Source organism: Umbelopsis ramanniana (assembly GCF_025399195.1).
Source record: "Umbelopsis ramanniana AG unplaced genomic scaffold K450scaffold_13, whole genome shotgun sequence".
NCBI lineage: Eukaryota > Fungi > Mucoromycota > Umbelopsidomycetes > Umbelopsidales > Umbelopsidaceae > Umbelopsis > Umbelopsis ramanniana.
Genome location: NW_026252099.1, coordinates 265,854 through 279,630, shown reverse-complemented (window position 1 = coordinate 279,630; position 13,777 = coordinate 265,854). Strand labels below are relative to the sequence as shown.

At 43.5% G+C, this 13,777-nt stretch overlaps 7 protein-coding genes across 7 annotated transcripts; 3 read left to right on the top strand and 4 right to left on the bottom strand.

Annotated features, from left to right (window-relative positions):
* Positions 1 to 51: 51 nt before the first annotated feature.
* On the top strand, positions 52 to 4,660 carry K450DRAFT_231119 (uncharacterized protein). The gene is made up of 11 exons (XM_051587364.1): positions 52 to 451; positions 807 to 1,071; positions 1,143 to 1,361; positions 1,434 to 1,546; positions 1,633 to 1,722; positions 1,788 to 2,342; positions 2,420 to 2,773; positions 2,859 to 2,969; positions 3,058 to 3,370; positions 3,453 to 3,902; positions 3,971 to 4,660. The coding sequence occupies exons 1-11, from the start codon at positions 242 to 244 to the stop codon at positions 4,489 to 4,491; spliced, it is 3,201 nt and encodes a 1,066-aa protein (XP_051446778.1). The 5' UTR covers positions 52 to 241; the 3' UTR covers positions 4,492 to 4,660.
* Positions 4,661 to 4,741: 81 nt separating this feature from the next.
* Positions 4,742 to 6,968, top strand: K450DRAFT_231110 (uncharacterized protein). Its single transcript, XM_051587363.1, has 8 exons — positions 4,742 to 4,982; positions 5,039 to 5,103; positions 5,166 to 5,399; positions 5,458 to 5,733; positions 5,825 to 6,248; positions 6,323 to 6,407; positions 6,470 to 6,616; positions 6,681 to 6,968. Exons 1-8 carry the CDS (start codon positions 4,897 to 4,899, stop codon positions 6,834 to 6,836), a joined length of 1,473 nt encoding a protein of 490 aa, XP_051446777.1. The 5' UTR covers positions 4,742 to 4,896; the 3' UTR covers positions 6,837 to 6,968.
* K450DRAFT_278844 (uncharacterized protein) lies at positions 6,638 to 8,338 on the bottom strand. The gene is made up of 2 exons (XM_051593308.1): positions 8,133 to 8,338; positions 6,638 to 8,070 (listed from the first exon to the last, which is right to left on the bottom strand). The coding sequence occupies exons 1-2, from the start codon at positions 8,191 to 8,193 to the stop codon at positions 7,100 to 7,102; spliced, it is 1,032 nt and encodes a 343-aa protein (XP_051446776.1). The 5' UTR covers positions 8,194 to 8,338; the 3' UTR covers positions 6,638 to 7,099.
* A 619-nt stretch (positions 8,339 to 8,957) lies between these two features.
* Positions 8,958 to 10,032, bottom strand: K450DRAFT_231101 (uncharacterized protein). Its single transcript, XM_051587362.1, has 5 exons — positions 10,000 to 10,032; positions 9,901 to 9,931; positions 9,450 to 9,627; positions 9,190 to 9,356; positions 8,958 to 9,113 (listed from the first exon to the last, which is right to left on the bottom strand). Exons 2-5 carry the CDS (start codon positions 9,928 to 9,930, stop codon positions 9,066 to 9,068), a joined length of 423 nt encoding a protein of 140 aa, XP_051446775.1. The 5' UTR covers position 9,931; positions 10,000 to 10,032; the 3' UTR covers positions 8,958 to 9,065.
* A 27-nt stretch (positions 10,033 to 10,059) lies between these two features.
* On the bottom strand, positions 10,060 to 10,748 carry K450DRAFT_231099 (uncharacterized protein). Its single transcript, XM_051587361.1, has one exon. The coding sequence runs from the start codon at positions 10,657 to 10,659 to the stop codon at positions 10,453 to 10,455; it is 207 nt and encodes a 68-aa protein (XP_051446774.1). The 5' UTR covers positions 10,660 to 10,748; the 3' UTR covers positions 10,060 to 10,452.
* A 376-nt stretch (positions 10,749 to 11,124) lies between these two features.
* Positions 11,125 to 11,932, top strand: K450DRAFT_278842 (uncharacterized protein; the record flags this gene model as incomplete). Its single annotated transcript, XM_051593307.1, has 4 exons — positions 11,125 to 11,305; positions 11,363 to 11,511; positions 11,586 to 11,624; positions 11,693 to 11,932. The coding sequence occupies 4 exons, from the start codon at positions 11,125 to 11,127 to the stop codon at positions 11,930 to 11,932; spliced, it is 609 nt and encodes a 202-aa protein (XP_051446773.1).
* Positions 11,933 to 12,017: 85 nt separating this feature from the next.
* On the bottom strand, positions 12,018 to 13,777 carry K450DRAFT_185567 (translation elongation factor EF-1 alpha). The gene is made up of 3 exons (XM_051584418.1): positions 13,700 to 13,777; positions 13,377 to 13,631; positions 12,018 to 13,290 (listed from the first exon to the last, which is right to left on the bottom strand). Exons 1-3 carry the CDS (start codon positions 13,701 to 13,703, stop codon positions 12,173 to 12,175), a joined length of 1,377 nt encoding a protein of 458 aa, XP_051446772.1. The 5' UTR covers positions 13,704 to 13,777; the 3' UTR covers positions 12,018 to 12,172.

Sequence of the window (13,777 nt, the reverse complement as noted above, 5' to 3'; positions counted from 1 at the left end):
ATGGGTGATGGCTCACCATGTGAAATGCGACAGCTTAACGTCCACTGCTGACGAGTCCACACCCACAGCCTGATGGGTTATGCCCAGCCTAGTGTCATAAGTAGTCATGCATGTTGCCATTCTAAGCTCGGTGATCGAACTCCAGAAAAGTCACTGTATACCAAGAAATTTAATGGCGTAGCATTTTCTCGTCAATAGCTTTTTGTACCTCGCCTCCCTTCTTTCTCCTCTACATTTCTTTATGCCTTCGACAACCGATGGATGGTCAAGATCCCTAGATGGCTCTCACCACGTATTCACCGCCCATGAATTTGAAATACCCGATAATGATGACCGTCAATACCGCCTTATACGTTTACCTAATCAACTGGAGGCATTATTAATTCACGATGCCAATACTGACAAAGCGAGTGCAGCCCTCGATGTTCACGTTGGTAATCTCAGCGATCCTGTAAGTAATAGCCTTGGTGCATTCAATATCGTCTTTTTTTTTTTTCTTTCTATTTGGGGGAACGGCATTGTCGGTATCAGATACATAGTGCGGGTGGGAAAAAATGACCAAGAAGTATCTGTTGGAAAACTCTGTCAAACGATGAATTGCAGCACCGCATACTGGTTCAACCAACTTGGGTGTTGTCATGAAGCGACAGAAATGTAATTAAAAAAGGACGATCGGTCATGGTGCTTCGAATTAAGTTTGATTCCCATTTGATTGTTTCAATTTTTTTTTTTTCAGTATTTCTGCAGGTGATCAAAGCGCACATGGTTAATAATAACTCCTTTTTATTCTGCCTGGAAACAAATAGGATCATCTAGAGGGCTTGGCTCATTTCTGTGAGCACTTGCTGTTTATGGGTACCAGTAAATATCCCAAAGAGAACGACTACTTTCAGTACTGCTCAGAGCACACCGGCCACTCCAACGCCTACACGGATTCAGAGCACACCAATTTCTATTTCGAAGTCGGTGCCGATTACCTACAAGGAGCGCTTGATCGATTTGCTCAATTCTTCATCAGCCCGCTGTTTAGTGAGAGTTGTACTGAGCGTGAATTAAAAGCAGTTGATTCAGGTAATGTGGCTGATAAGGCAGGTTGACCCATATCGTAAAAAATCCCTTTGGACTCATCGAATGCTTTACAGAGCACAAGAAAAATTTGCAAACCGATGGGTGGCGCTTACATGAATTAGAAAAGAGTTTAACAAACCCCAATCATCCATATAGCAAATTTGGTACGGGTAATCTACATACTCTGAAATACAATCCAGAAAAGCTCGGCGTGAATATCCGTGACGAATTACTGCGCTTCCATGACACCTATTATTCATCAAATATTATGAAATTGTGCGTGTTAGGAAAAGGTAAGATCCTTCTAATTATAAATGGAAAAACAAAAATGGATTACCCATTCCCGTCTTAACGCGTCTGAACAGAGTCTCTGGATGAACTTGCCGAGTGGGTCCTGGATAAATTTCAACATGTACCGAATAAGAACATACAACCGCCAATATTCGAAGGTCATCCCTTGACAGAAAAGGAACTTATGGTGGGCTATGGTGCTTCATATATCGTGAATCTAAAAAAAAAAAAAAATACATGATGTCTGCTGACGCGTCTTTCATTTCATTTCAGAAACAAGTGTATGTCATGCCTGTCAAGGACTATCGGTGCCTGGACTTGACATTTCCTTTCCCATATCAGCAGCCATACTTTCGGATTCAAGTAAGTGTGTTACCTTGTGGACCTGCCTAACTGTTTCTATGCTTACTCACGTGTATTCACAATAGCCTGGACACTACCTCTCTCATCTGATCGGGCATGAAGGCGCAGGGTCCATTTTATGCTACCTAAAGCAAAAGGGTTGGGCAAATTATCTTAGTTCTGGTCCAGTAGAAGGTGGCATTAATTTCGACTTTTTCAAAGTGAGCATCGATTTGACTGAGGATGGTTTGGCTCATTATGAAGATGTGGTAGCCACCGTATTTCAGTATATTCATATGCTGAAGAGAACTGGTGTACAAGAAAACATCTTTCGTGAAGTGCAGTCACTCGCCCGACTTTCTTTCAAGTTCAGGGAAAACTTCTCCCCGTCACAATATACATCTCTGCTGGTTGAACAAATGCATCAAAATTATCCAAGAGAATGGGTTATTAGTGCATCAAGCCTGATACGAGAGTATGACGCCGGTTTAATTCAAGATCATTTGGCTTGGCTAGATGAAAATGCCTTTCGCTTAACGTTGACGACAAGAAACCCTCCCAAAGGCATTGAACTTACAAAAAGAGAACAGTGGTACGAAACAGAGTATGAAGAAATGCCTATGCAGCAGTCAATCATTGATGTAAGTGGGATCTAAATCTGGTAACAAAGCCACCAATCTGGCGGGACGTTCCTAATGCATTTTTGCTATCCAATAAGGCAATTCGTATGGTATCGCCCATCGAAGAACTTCATTACCCAGGCATTAATGAATTCATTCCAACCATTTTTGAAACAAACAGACGCCAAATTGATACGAAGCAAAAGAAACCAGAACTGATTAAGGACACCCCAACGATAAGACTGTGGCATAAGAAAGACGACACATTTTGGGTACCTCGCACAAATATGTGGATATTATTAAGGAATCCATCAGCAGACGTTTCACCAGCCAACAGTGTCAAAACAAAACTGTATACTGAGCTCCTGGTCGATTCATTAAATGTGTATTCCTATGATGCCGAAGTGGCTGGTCTACTCTACTACGTTGATGAACATTCTGGAGGCATACTGGCAAGTGAATTTACTTTTGCAAATTGGTAATTGACAAGTTTAACAATATGAACCAATGTTGACTCATGTGCTTGACCTACCATAGCTTGATATCGGAGGCTACAATCAAAAGTTGCCTTTGCTTCTAAGAAAAGTTCTAATGCAAATGAGGAACTTTACGGTAGAGCCAAGTCGGTTCAAGCTTATTAAGGAGCAGGTTAGTAATTGTACACCTTGACTCCCACACACAGAGAGTACCGTTTGGGTTAACTTCAGTTGCCTTTTTTTTTTTTGTTTTTTTTCAGCTTATCCGATCCTACAAGAATTTTGCACTGGAGCCGCCTTATCAGCTCGCTTTATTTTACCTATCCCATATCACCCATGAACGATTATGGACGGCAGAAGAGAAATTGCTTGAACTGGAATCTATTACGTCTCAAGATATTCAGGATTATTATCCAACTCTATTGTCTGATCTCTTTATAGAAGTACTAGTTCATGGAAATGCTTTTGCAAACGAAGCAATTGGAATGACTGACATGATTGAGAGCATACTCAAACCTCGCGCTCTTTCACCCAGCCAATTGTCACAGCCGCGGACACTAAACCTGCCAGAAGGTAATGCAACCCAGCCCCGCTTTTCCTTTCTACGTCATGATGTTAGCATATTGTTACAGCCCCACTAAACGTTGATATATAGGCAGTCGATACGTTTTTACTAGTAAATTAATGGATGAGAGCAATGTTAATTCTGCAATCGAATACTTTATACAAATTTGCGAAGCAACCGACATTCCATCTAGAGCTCGACTCAGCTTGGTAGCTCAGATTATGCAAGAACCTTGCTTTGATCAGCTTCGAACCAAGGAACAGCTAGGTTACCTGGTTTTCAGCGGAATACGCAAACAAATTGCAAATATGGGCCTGCGTTTTATTATTCAAAGCGAGAAAGACACAATTTACTTGGAAAATCGCATTGAGGAATTCCTTGACTCGTTGAAAACCATTATTGAAAACCTCTCTGAAAAAGAATACCAGGCACAAGTGAACTCTCTCATTGCTGACAAACTGGAAAAGGATAAGAATTTGGGACAAGAAGGTATCCGATACTGGTCTGAGATTCAGTATGGCACATATGACTTTGGACAAGGTAAGTGCTCTGGCCAATTTGCCGCAATTACGAAATATTGCAGTTCTAATGTATGAATTTAAATACAGTTGACGAAGATGTAGTGGAACTACGAACGATCAGCAAAGCATCCTTACTGGAATTTTTTAACACTTATGTCCATTATTCATCGCCCATAGTTCGCAAAATCTCGACCCACATCCAGTCGCAGAAGCAACCTGTTAATATCAAACCCAAGATCAATATCGAGTCGCTTTATGTATGTCTCAATTCGCAAGGCGTCACCAAATACAATCTAAGTGACCTTGAGACTACGGTTCAAAGTTGTGAAAGCGGAGCACCTACCGAGGATGTGCTCCGAAAGTTGCTGAAAGATGAAACCAAAGCAAATGAGAACGAAATTGAAATGCTCATATCCAAATTGGTGAGCATCCTGAAAATAGACTCTACCGGCAGCAGTGGAACACTCGTTAGTGTGACTCCACCTACAGGCAACGGACAAATTAATCCTTCGGTAGCTACTACAAACCGAGACCACACACAGTTGCCAGCCGGCAACACTGAAATAGACGATTTTACTTTACGGTCGTTAAAGGCCCGAATGAATTAACGGCTATATGCCTAACCGAATTAGCCCCCCGCCGAGAGTATTTGAACGGGGGGAGGCACTGCTGTTTCAATTCAACTTGTAATCCAATTCCCCCCAATGTCCACAAAACTTGGTAATGTCCTGCACTAGAAGCACCCAATGACTTTGTTAGACATTGCTTATATTTATACTTATATATCGTACCTTCTCGTATTGAACCAATAAAGCTCTACCAAAGCTTCCCCTATTCGAACAAGCCGTTCGTCACGCTCAGCAGCTAGACCAAAGCCACCCCGCCGTGGTTGACGTTAGAACCTCTAAAAGCTACTCCTATGGAGACTTAGTGTCAGCCGTCGCGATATTTCGAAACAAGATCTTAAATGGACGAAAGTGAGTATTCTGGACAGACGGTCGCCGCTACCTTCAATGCTTTTCCCAAAACAAGTATTAAAACCGTACTTTCAATTCACAAGTGACCTGAACGGTGAACGCATTGCGTTCATCTGCCCAAGGTAAGGCGAATGAAGCCTATGATACTTTTTGACATGATGTTAACCTGCACGAACAGTGGCTACCAATACGTAGTGTGGCAATGGGCTATTTGGGCAGCTGGAGGCGTTGCCGTTCCACTTTGTGAGTTGCACTGGAAAATTGTTTTTACGTTGACAATGTGTGTTACTAATTGACCTCATAAGGTACGGCACATCCTGAGCATGAACTCCTGTACAGTGTGACGGACTCGGAAGCTTCACTCATTTTGGCTCATCCCAAATACGAGGCTGTGATGGGAAATGTTGCTAAAACGGTGAAAATCGACCTTCAGGTGTTCGGAGATTCTGATATGGATGTACAAGAAAAGGCTATTCCGGAGCTGTTTGACATGGAGATCACTAGACCTGCCTTGATCATCTTTACTAGTGGCACCACTGGTAGGTACAGATGAATGCTAATATGTCGATAGCCATATTGATATTGAACTTGTGACAGGTAAACCAAAGGGAGTTGTGTCCTCACATGAGGCTATTACGGTGCAAACAGAAGGGCTCGTGCAGGCTTGGAGATGGAAGTCCAGTGACCGAATTCTGCACGTACTTCCACTCCACCATGTCCATGGTATCATCAATGCCCTGCAATGCCCATTGTTTGCGGGTGCCACTGTGGAAATTCTGGAAAAGTTTGATAACAATGCTGTGTGGCAACGCTGGATTAGTGGTCAAGAAGGCGATAGCATCAACGTCTTTATGGCTGTCCCCACTATTTACTGTAAGTCAAAATGAGATGTTTTGATAGGGTACATCCGACGTCATTGTTCATGACCTTGACGCTTTTTATTTTTTTTATTTCCCCTTTCTAGCCAAGCTGATCAAGCACTATACCACCGGGCTATCAGAGTCAGATCAAGTCGCTGCAACCGCGGCTTGTGCGAAATTCCGTCTTATGGTGTCTGGATCAGCATCTCTACCTACACCTGTTCGAGCTAAATGGGAAACCATCTCACATCAGGTGTTATTGGAGCGATACGGTACAAGCGAATTTGGTATGGCACTCAGCCAACCTTACGAAATTAATGAACGTGTAGAAGGAACCGTGGGACTTCCACTGCCCAAAGTGCAAGTACGTCTAATGGCCGAGTCTATTGAGGGCTCGGGTAAATTTGATATGGATGTCACCGACGAGCGGGAAGTTCCTGGCGCTATCCAAGTCAAGGGGCCCAATGTTTTCATGGGCTATTACAATCGCCCAGAGGCAACCACTAAGGAATTTACAGAAGATGGCTGGTACGTCAAGATGAACGATGTGGCTTTTTTTTTTTTTTTTGTATTGTGGATCCTGTGCTCACCCCTCTCTATAGGTACAAGTCTGGTGATATTGGCATTCGTCACGGTGCCAAGGGTTACTTTTCCATTATGGGTCGAAGTAGTGTAGACATTATCAAAGTAAGTGCGAACCTTAATTACCTCTCAAGGGGCACACTATCTAATTAGAATTTGGGGAACAGACTGGCGGATACAAGGTCAGTGCCTTGGAAATTGAAAGGGAAATGCTGTCAGCCGACTTGGGCATACAAGACGTGGCGGTTGTCGGAGTAGAAGATGAAGAATGGGGACAAAAAGTTGCTGCTGTTGTAGTGATGAATACTGACAAAGTGAGTTAAAAAAAAATACCCAATTGATAGTTAATATAGGATAGCAACTAATCACAAATGACAGGAACTTGATCTGCAAACTATGAGAGCTACTCTCAAACCCAAGATCGCCTTCTACAAGGTGCCTACCCTTTTGAAGACCATGGACGAGCTTCCCAAGAATGCTATGGGCAAGGTCACCAAAAAAGCGCTTGTTCCCCTTTTCACTTCTCAAGCATAATGTATTGAAGTTATAACCGCCGTACAGCCAGCTAGATCGACCCCAGTGAGGCGTGTGTTGGAATAGACTTGATTGCCAGTGTTTTATTGGAATGAATATTAATATCTCCTTCATCTAACACGCTTCTTTATGTTTCTAAACAATAAAAAGAGCGTCGCTAGATAAAACATAACTGATACACTGAAGGGAAAATGAACTTGGAACAATGTATTGACTAACGAAATTTACTGAAACACGCTCAAAGTTTTTCTAAGGGCTTTATATCATACAGCAATGGGACTTTGTGGCCTTGTTTGCCCCTGTCCATATTTACTTTCAGAGGACCCATTGCTTTTGATACTGTTTTCCCTATGGCAACTTTGTTGAGCACGAGTGACAGCGGTAGTAACGACAGCGAGAAAGGATTGTGGTCGCCAGCGGGTTTGTACATCTGGGTCGTCCAGCACGATTTGTCTTGCTTTCTCTCGTTTACGGATTATGATGATTCCAGCAAGTCCAGCAGCGCCGATCACAACACAACCAAGCCCAACGACAATACCTATGATCTTGTTGGCTCTTTCTGCTCGGACAGCTTCGCTTTCCGCCTGTGTACTGGTAGGGCTCTCCAAATTGGCCGTCACGCTAGGTCTTGCTGAGACTGTAACAGATGGGGTAATAATATGCGCTACTGCTATGTTACTGCCATCATCGCTGCTGTCGTCCTCGTCGTCGTCATCGCCATCGTCATCGTCATCGTCATCGTCGTCTTTCTTAGTGTCTGGTGGTTTGTGTGATTTATGGGGATGGGCCGATTGTCTATCTGGCCAATCCGTTTCTTGCTCAGCAAGCGTGGATATGGTGTTCGTTGCCGAATGATGTTCAACTGCATGCTTGGAAGGTCGACGCGTAGCAGTGTTATGAGGCGTATGATGGTGGCTTGCTGTCTTTGTGTGAGTTGAAGTTTGTGTAGAATTTGCTAACTCTGAGACTAAGGTTGAGTTCTCAAACGGAAGAGTATCTGGCTGTGCAGTTACGTTTAAAGGTGTCATGTCTGAGGTATAGTTGGAGTAAAGTTGTGAGATAATTTGTGCAATCATGATGTCGTAAGCATCACTTGAAGTTGAGTCAGGGTCGATAGGGTTGGTAGAGGATGGCTCCATTGATGGTGTAGTTGTTGTGTCCACTACATCGTTTATATGACTATGTTTACGATGAAGCTCATGTCTACGATGTAGGGATCGTTCATGTGCTAGGGCTAATAATATATTAAAAAAAACTTCTCATGAAAATCATTTATCGGCGGAAAGACGACCTTACATCGACAAGTTACGCCATCGCAGAGCATAAGGTACGCGACTGCTAATAACACCACTCGCATACGCGGCTGTTCAGATGGTTTTCAATTGACGTGTCCCGGTGTGCACAAATCGTATTAATGTAGAACAAGGCGATCATAAATAGATCTGTTGCAGAGATCCAGTTGGACGATGAAAGGAATTGGAGAAAGCGTGAAGTTTACGGATATAAGAGGGAGGAGAAGAGGGAACTTTTGACAGAATGGACAAAATAGAAACACTGATTTTTCACATGAGGAGGGTATACTAGGCAATATTTTGTCAGTCGACTACAGAAAAACCGGATCCGAAGGGGCCATTGAATCTAAATAGGTGTACTAGGGAGAGTGGGTAAATGGACTGGGTTATCACTATCACTGACAATGAGCTAGTAACATAATGGGAGTAGATTATATCTCAAAGGAGACCCACGTGTGAGAGCTTCGCACGTATATCATGCCACAACTTCTTTTTAACACATCCATTGTCTATATACAATCTAGCGACGTAAAGCTTGAAGAGCCCCACGGAAAGCGATATAAGCAAGGTGGTTGAATTGATTTAGATTTCATTGGCAAGTTGGCGCTACATCCTACATGGTGTGGAGACAACATGGTTACGGAGTGCAAAGGGAGTAAAATTGACCGCTCGTTACACCATGGTTATAATTGATTGACCTCCCTCACAACCCCTCTCCACCCGCCCTTGGACCTCTCCTATTACCAGCAACTGGTGTACCTTAGCAATATGTCATTGCATTCCCGCCACCTGGCCTACACACCCAACCCACACATTACACACGCATACATTGACAGTCCAATATGATTTTCAAGACACGACTTGTTCTATTGAGTCATATCAAACAATTATAAGAGCCAAGTTTTGGAAAAAAAAATCCATCCAATAAAGGTACCGCTTAACGGTAAGACTTTTGGTAACGAGCACGGGCACCGGGACCTCCGAACTAGAAAAAAAAAGAAAGGCAAATGAGTGACATTGTCGCTATGACCTGATATCCATGCTTTTAACTGATAACATACCTTCTTGGGTTCGCAGCGACGGGGATCGGCAACAAGGAGAGTACGGTCGAATTGAACGAGGATTTCCTTGATTTCCTTCTTGGAGGCTTCATCGACGAACTTCTGGTTGAAGGCAACGACAGCCTTGGCAAGAGCTTGACGGATAGCGTAGATCTGGGAGACGTGACCTGTGATTCAGATGGCTGGATTAGCATTCAATGGTACTTTTACCGCCTTGTCGGCACGCACTGGGTTTTCCTTTGAAAAAAAAAAATACGCACCACCACCGTTGACGCGAATGCGGACGTCAATGTTGCTGAAACGCTCTTGGCCGAGGAGAAGGACGACTTCATAGACCTTGAATTTCATGATCTCAGGTTCGAGGAGGTCAAGAGGGGAACCGTTAACACGGATAAGACCCTTTCCGCGCTTGCAGTGAGCGACGGCAGTAGCGGTTTTCTGAAGAGAGAAAAAAGTAATAACGGTAAATGTTAGCTAATTCCGTCCCAATGTTTCCTATAATTCCACCCATTGCACTGAATTTTGATAAAAGTGTCGATCGTGTTGCAATATATGTTGTGGAATAGCGAAGTCGAGTATGTAGTAAAATATAGTAGTGTCGTTCACATAGGTAGTATTGATAATTGCGTTCACTAGGTAAGGCAATCTGGATTCGATTGCCCTGCATGTTGTAATGGCTAGATTATGTGTGTTGATAATCAAGAAACGCACCTTTCTTCCGAATGTCTGTACTGACTCCATGCTATAATGTAACAAGCGAGTTAGATGAATGGATTGGTATGTCGATGGATGGATGGATGGCTTCCTTACTTAAAAGATGGCCAATGAAAAAGAGGGGGTAACAAACATCCACTTTACAAAAATTAAATATCGCTGGGCGGACCTTCAAAACTCTGGTTGACAATTTGAATCCTTTCAACCCTCTCTTTTGCAGGCTATAGCACTCAGACCGAATGCGTCTCAACTTGCAGTCATAACTTTCTCCAGAACATTTCCTGTTCCATTTCGATCCAATGTTAGGCAAATTAATTATCTTTCTAGTCATTTGAGCTCACAACTTCTAAAGCTGCAATGAAGACCTCGTTACTTTTCTACCGCTAGGAGGCGAGTGAAGCCTTCCAAGGCTAAATACCTGATGGCACTTTCACGCGTTGAAACCTCATCTCTGCCGTATCATACAATAGCCCGTAACGTTATATAGTATGGCTATGATATAGGCAATTGCTAAAAGGATTTTTGAAGAAAGTTGGTTCATAATCGACATTATACACCGGACTTTGTCACAGTGACCTTACAGACATGCTGTTTAAGAAAAGATATGCGCAGATGTATAAGATTTATAAAAAATAAAAAAAAATAGAAATAGCCTTTTTGCTGGAGCACAGATGAAGCGTCAGAACCTACAAAGGATTTGGTTGTGATGCTTACTTGGCTACAGCCACAGTAGATTTTATTTAGAACGAAGGTCATGTAAGACTCTGTAAATTGCTTTTCACATGGAAAAAAGCGATGTGATCTTCAATATTAATAGTAGCCGGTTTATACTATCATAAAAGACATACAAGGAAGGTACAAAGTGCAAGTTTAATGAAGGTTTCCTTGGACATTTAGTTTATTCTGGTACTTATTTAGCAAAGTTCAAGCCTACAATGAGATACTAACTTGCAGTGGAAGGCTCAGCAGATAGCGGTAATCATGCTTTACAGATTCAAAATCTACATGGAATATAGATATAACTGGCATGTTCTTCTTTGGCGATTTGGCGTTTGATTGTTTGCTGCCAAATTGGAAAAAGCAGATTGCTGGAATGTCTCCTATGAATTTCATGACTTCGATTCGCACAGGGTCAAAACTGAAATCTTATAAATGCATTCGACTTCTATCAAAAACACAACTCTTTCCTCTTGCATTAACTTCAACATTCTGGTAGTCATAATGTACAATATTCTTCGTCAGGTTTCTGTAGTGCTGGTCTTGGCTACAACCGCTTACGGCGCAGTGACATCCATTTCTGGGACCTTTGACATCCTTTCACCACTACCCAACTCTATCTATGTTGCAGGTCAAATATTACCCGTTGTATACTCTTTCTCTAGCAGTATCGCGGCATCACAAAGTAAGTACCCATGAAGGTGACATCGTTATATTATACAATTGCTCACAATCAATGTAGCTCTGCAATTGGCCGTCTCCATCATCCCAAACGCTTCTAATCAGCTAAATGTTACCAACTTTGTCGTCACTGCCAACGCTGATGTGTCACAGTCTGGAAAATTGAGCAAAGGCAGAGACAATCTCTCATTCTACGAGAAGGCTATCAATGTAAGCATTATAGCGTACTTCATGCAAACATATCACGCCACTGTCACATAGAACTCACATCAAATGCATGTTAGTTTCCCATTCCAAAAGATGTCCCAGCGGGTATTTATGATGTGAGTTACATTTGTGCAATAGATAGAAGCATGTGGAAATGGTATTGACCCAGTTGTGCTGGAAAAAGGTTATATTCACAGATAAGTTACAGCAAACCAATACTGTCATTACGGTCAAAATCAACCCACAAGCTCCCAACATCACGACATCCAACTTGTTTTCTCCTACATCTGGCGGCGGCAATAGCGTTAACGGTGAAAGCGTAGCACAGCCGTCAAGTTTCTTGTCTAGCAGCGATGGCCAGCACTTAGCACCGGGTCTTTTGGCGGTATGTGGGGCGATGCTCGTCTCACTGCTCGCCCTCTAGATGAAACCTCGTTAGCCTTTTGATCATACCACACTTTATCCTTCACGTCTATTAATTCCCCTATTGCATTATAAAAGTCAAATATGTTTGATGTAATAGAACAATTGTATTTGAAACAAACAGCACAAGTGCTAAATCACAATACTCTAGACAGGGCAACAGTTCATTAAAACTAAGGATTGGGTGAAATGGCTTTGATGTGCTATTTTTTTAAGTGGTTGTTGGTGGTGGCGAATGAGCTTATTTCTTGCCAGCCTTGACAGCAGCCTTGGTGGCCTTGGTGGCCTTGTCAACCTTCTCAACGGCCTTGATGACACCGACAGCGACAGTTTGACGCATATCACGGACAGCGAAACGACCAAGAGGAGGATAGTCAGTGTAAGCTTCAACGCACATAGGCTTGGAAGGAACCATCTTGACGATAGCGGAGTCACCGGACTTGACGAACTTGGGGTTGTCTTCGAGCTTCTTACCGGAACGACGATCGATCTTCTCAACGAGCTCAGCGAACTTGCAGGCAATGTGAGCAGTGTGGCAATCGAGGACGGGAGCGTATCCAGCACCGATTTGACCGGGGTGGTTAAGAACGATGACCTGAGCGGTGAAGGAACCGGCTTCCTTGGCGGGGTCGTTCTTGGAGTCAGAGCAGACGTTACCACGACGGATATCCTTGACGGAAACGTTCTTTACGTTGAAACCAACGTTGTCACCGGGAACACCCTCAACGAGCTGTTCGTGGTGCATTTCGACGGACTTGACTTCAGTGGAGACCATGGTGGGGGCGAAAGTGACAACCATACCAGCCTTGATGATACCAGTCTCGACACGACCGACGGGAACTGTACCGATACCACCGATCTTGTAGACATCCTGAAGAGGAAGACGAAGGGGCTTGTCGGTGGGACGGGTAGGGGGGTCGATGGCATCAATAGCCTCAAGAAGGGTCTTGCCAGACTTGGAACCAGCCTTGGTTTCCTTGGTCCAACCCTTGAACCAGGGCATGTTGGTGGATTCCTCCAACATGTTATCACCGTGCCATCCGGAGATGGGGACGAAAGGAACGGACTTGGGGTTGAAACCAATCTTCTTGATGAAGGAGGAAACTTCCTTGACGATTTCGTCATAACGGTCACCAGACCACTTGGTGGTGTCCATCTTGTTGATGGCAACGATCAGTTGGCGGACACCGAGGGTGAAAGCGAGAAGAGCGTGCTCACGGGTTTGACCATCCTTGGAGATACCAGCTTCGAATTCACCAGTACCAGCAGCAATGATAAGAACACCGCAATCGGCCTGGGAAGTACCAGTAATCATGTTCTTGATGAAATCACGATGTCCGGGGGCATCAATGACGGTAACTAATGAAACAAGGGTCTATGATAAGCCTCTCAAATCGAATGACAACAGAAATTTAGAACCGCTGTGCATTGAAAAATTTTCTTACCGTGGTACTTGGGAGTCTCGAACTTCCAGAGAGCAATATCAATGGTGATACCACGCTCACGTTCAGCCTTAAGCTTGTCAAGAACCCAGGCATACTTGAAGGAACCCTTACCGAGTTCAGCGGCTTCCTTCTCGAACTTCTCGATGGTACGCTTGTCAATACCACCGCACTTGTAGATCAAATGTCCAGTAGTGGTGGACTTGCCGGAATCGACGTGACCAATGACGACGACGTTAACGTGAGTCTTTTCCTTACCTAGAGATTGAGCATGTTAGTATGGGTAAAGCTTAGGCATTGCAGTAAGTTGTAAAACTTGGACTCACCCATGGTAGATTAAAAAGTTACAGAAAGATCGACTTTGGCGCCGCAGCGATTGACTCACTTATTCTTTCCAACGAAAA

Coding starts and splice junctions, on each gene's coding strand:
- K450DRAFT_231119 (XM_051587364.1), top strand. CDS start 242: ATGCCTTCGACAACCGATGGATGGTCAAGATCCCTAGATGGCTCTCAC. Junction 2,343..2,419: donor TGCAGCAGTCAATCATTGAT/GTAAGTGGGATC, acceptor CTATCCAATAAG/GCAATTCGTATGGTATCGCC. Junction 3,903..3,970: donor CACATATGACTTTGGACAAG/GTAAGTGCTCTG, acceptor ATTTAAATACAG/TTGACGAAGATGTAGTGGAA.
- K450DRAFT_231110 (XM_051587363.1), top strand. CDS start 4,897: ATGCTTTTCCCAAAACAAGTATTAAAACCGTACTTTCAATTCACAAGT. Junction 4,983..5,038: donor ATTGCGTTCATCTGCCCAAG/GTAAGGCGAATG, acceptor CTGCACGAACAG/TGGCTACCAATACGTAGTGT. Junction 6,249..6,322: donor GAATTTACAGAAGATGGCTG/GTACGTCAAGAT, acceptor CCCTCTCTATAG/GTACAAGTCTGGTGATATTG.
- K450DRAFT_278844 (XM_051593308.1), bottom strand. CDS start 8,193: ATGCGAGTGGTGTTATTAGCAGTCGCGTACCTTATGCTCTGCGATGGC. Junction 8,071..8,132: donor CGATGGCGTAACTTGTCGAT/GTAAGGTCGTCT, acceptor ATATATTATTAG/CCCTAGCACATGAACGATCC.
- K450DRAFT_231101 (XM_051587362.1), bottom strand. CDS start 9,930: ATGGAGTCAGTACAGACATTCGGAAGAAAG. Junction 9,357..9,449: donor CATTCGCGTCAACGGTGGTG/GTGCGTATTTTT, acceptor TCTGAATCACAG/GTCACGTCTCCCAGATCTAC. Junction 9,114..9,189: donor GTCGCTGCGAACCCAAGAAG/GTATGTTATCAG, acceptor TTTTTTTTCTAG/TTCGGAGGTCCCGGTGCCCG.
- K450DRAFT_231099 (XM_051587361.1), bottom strand. CDS start 10,659: ATGACCTTCGTTCTAAATAAAATCTACTGTGGCTGTAGCCAAGTAAGC.
- K450DRAFT_185567 (XM_051584418.1), bottom strand. Junction 13,291..13,376: donor CGAGACTCCCAAGTACCACG/GTAAGAAAATTT, acceptor TTGTTTCATTAG/TTACCGTCATTGATGCCCCC.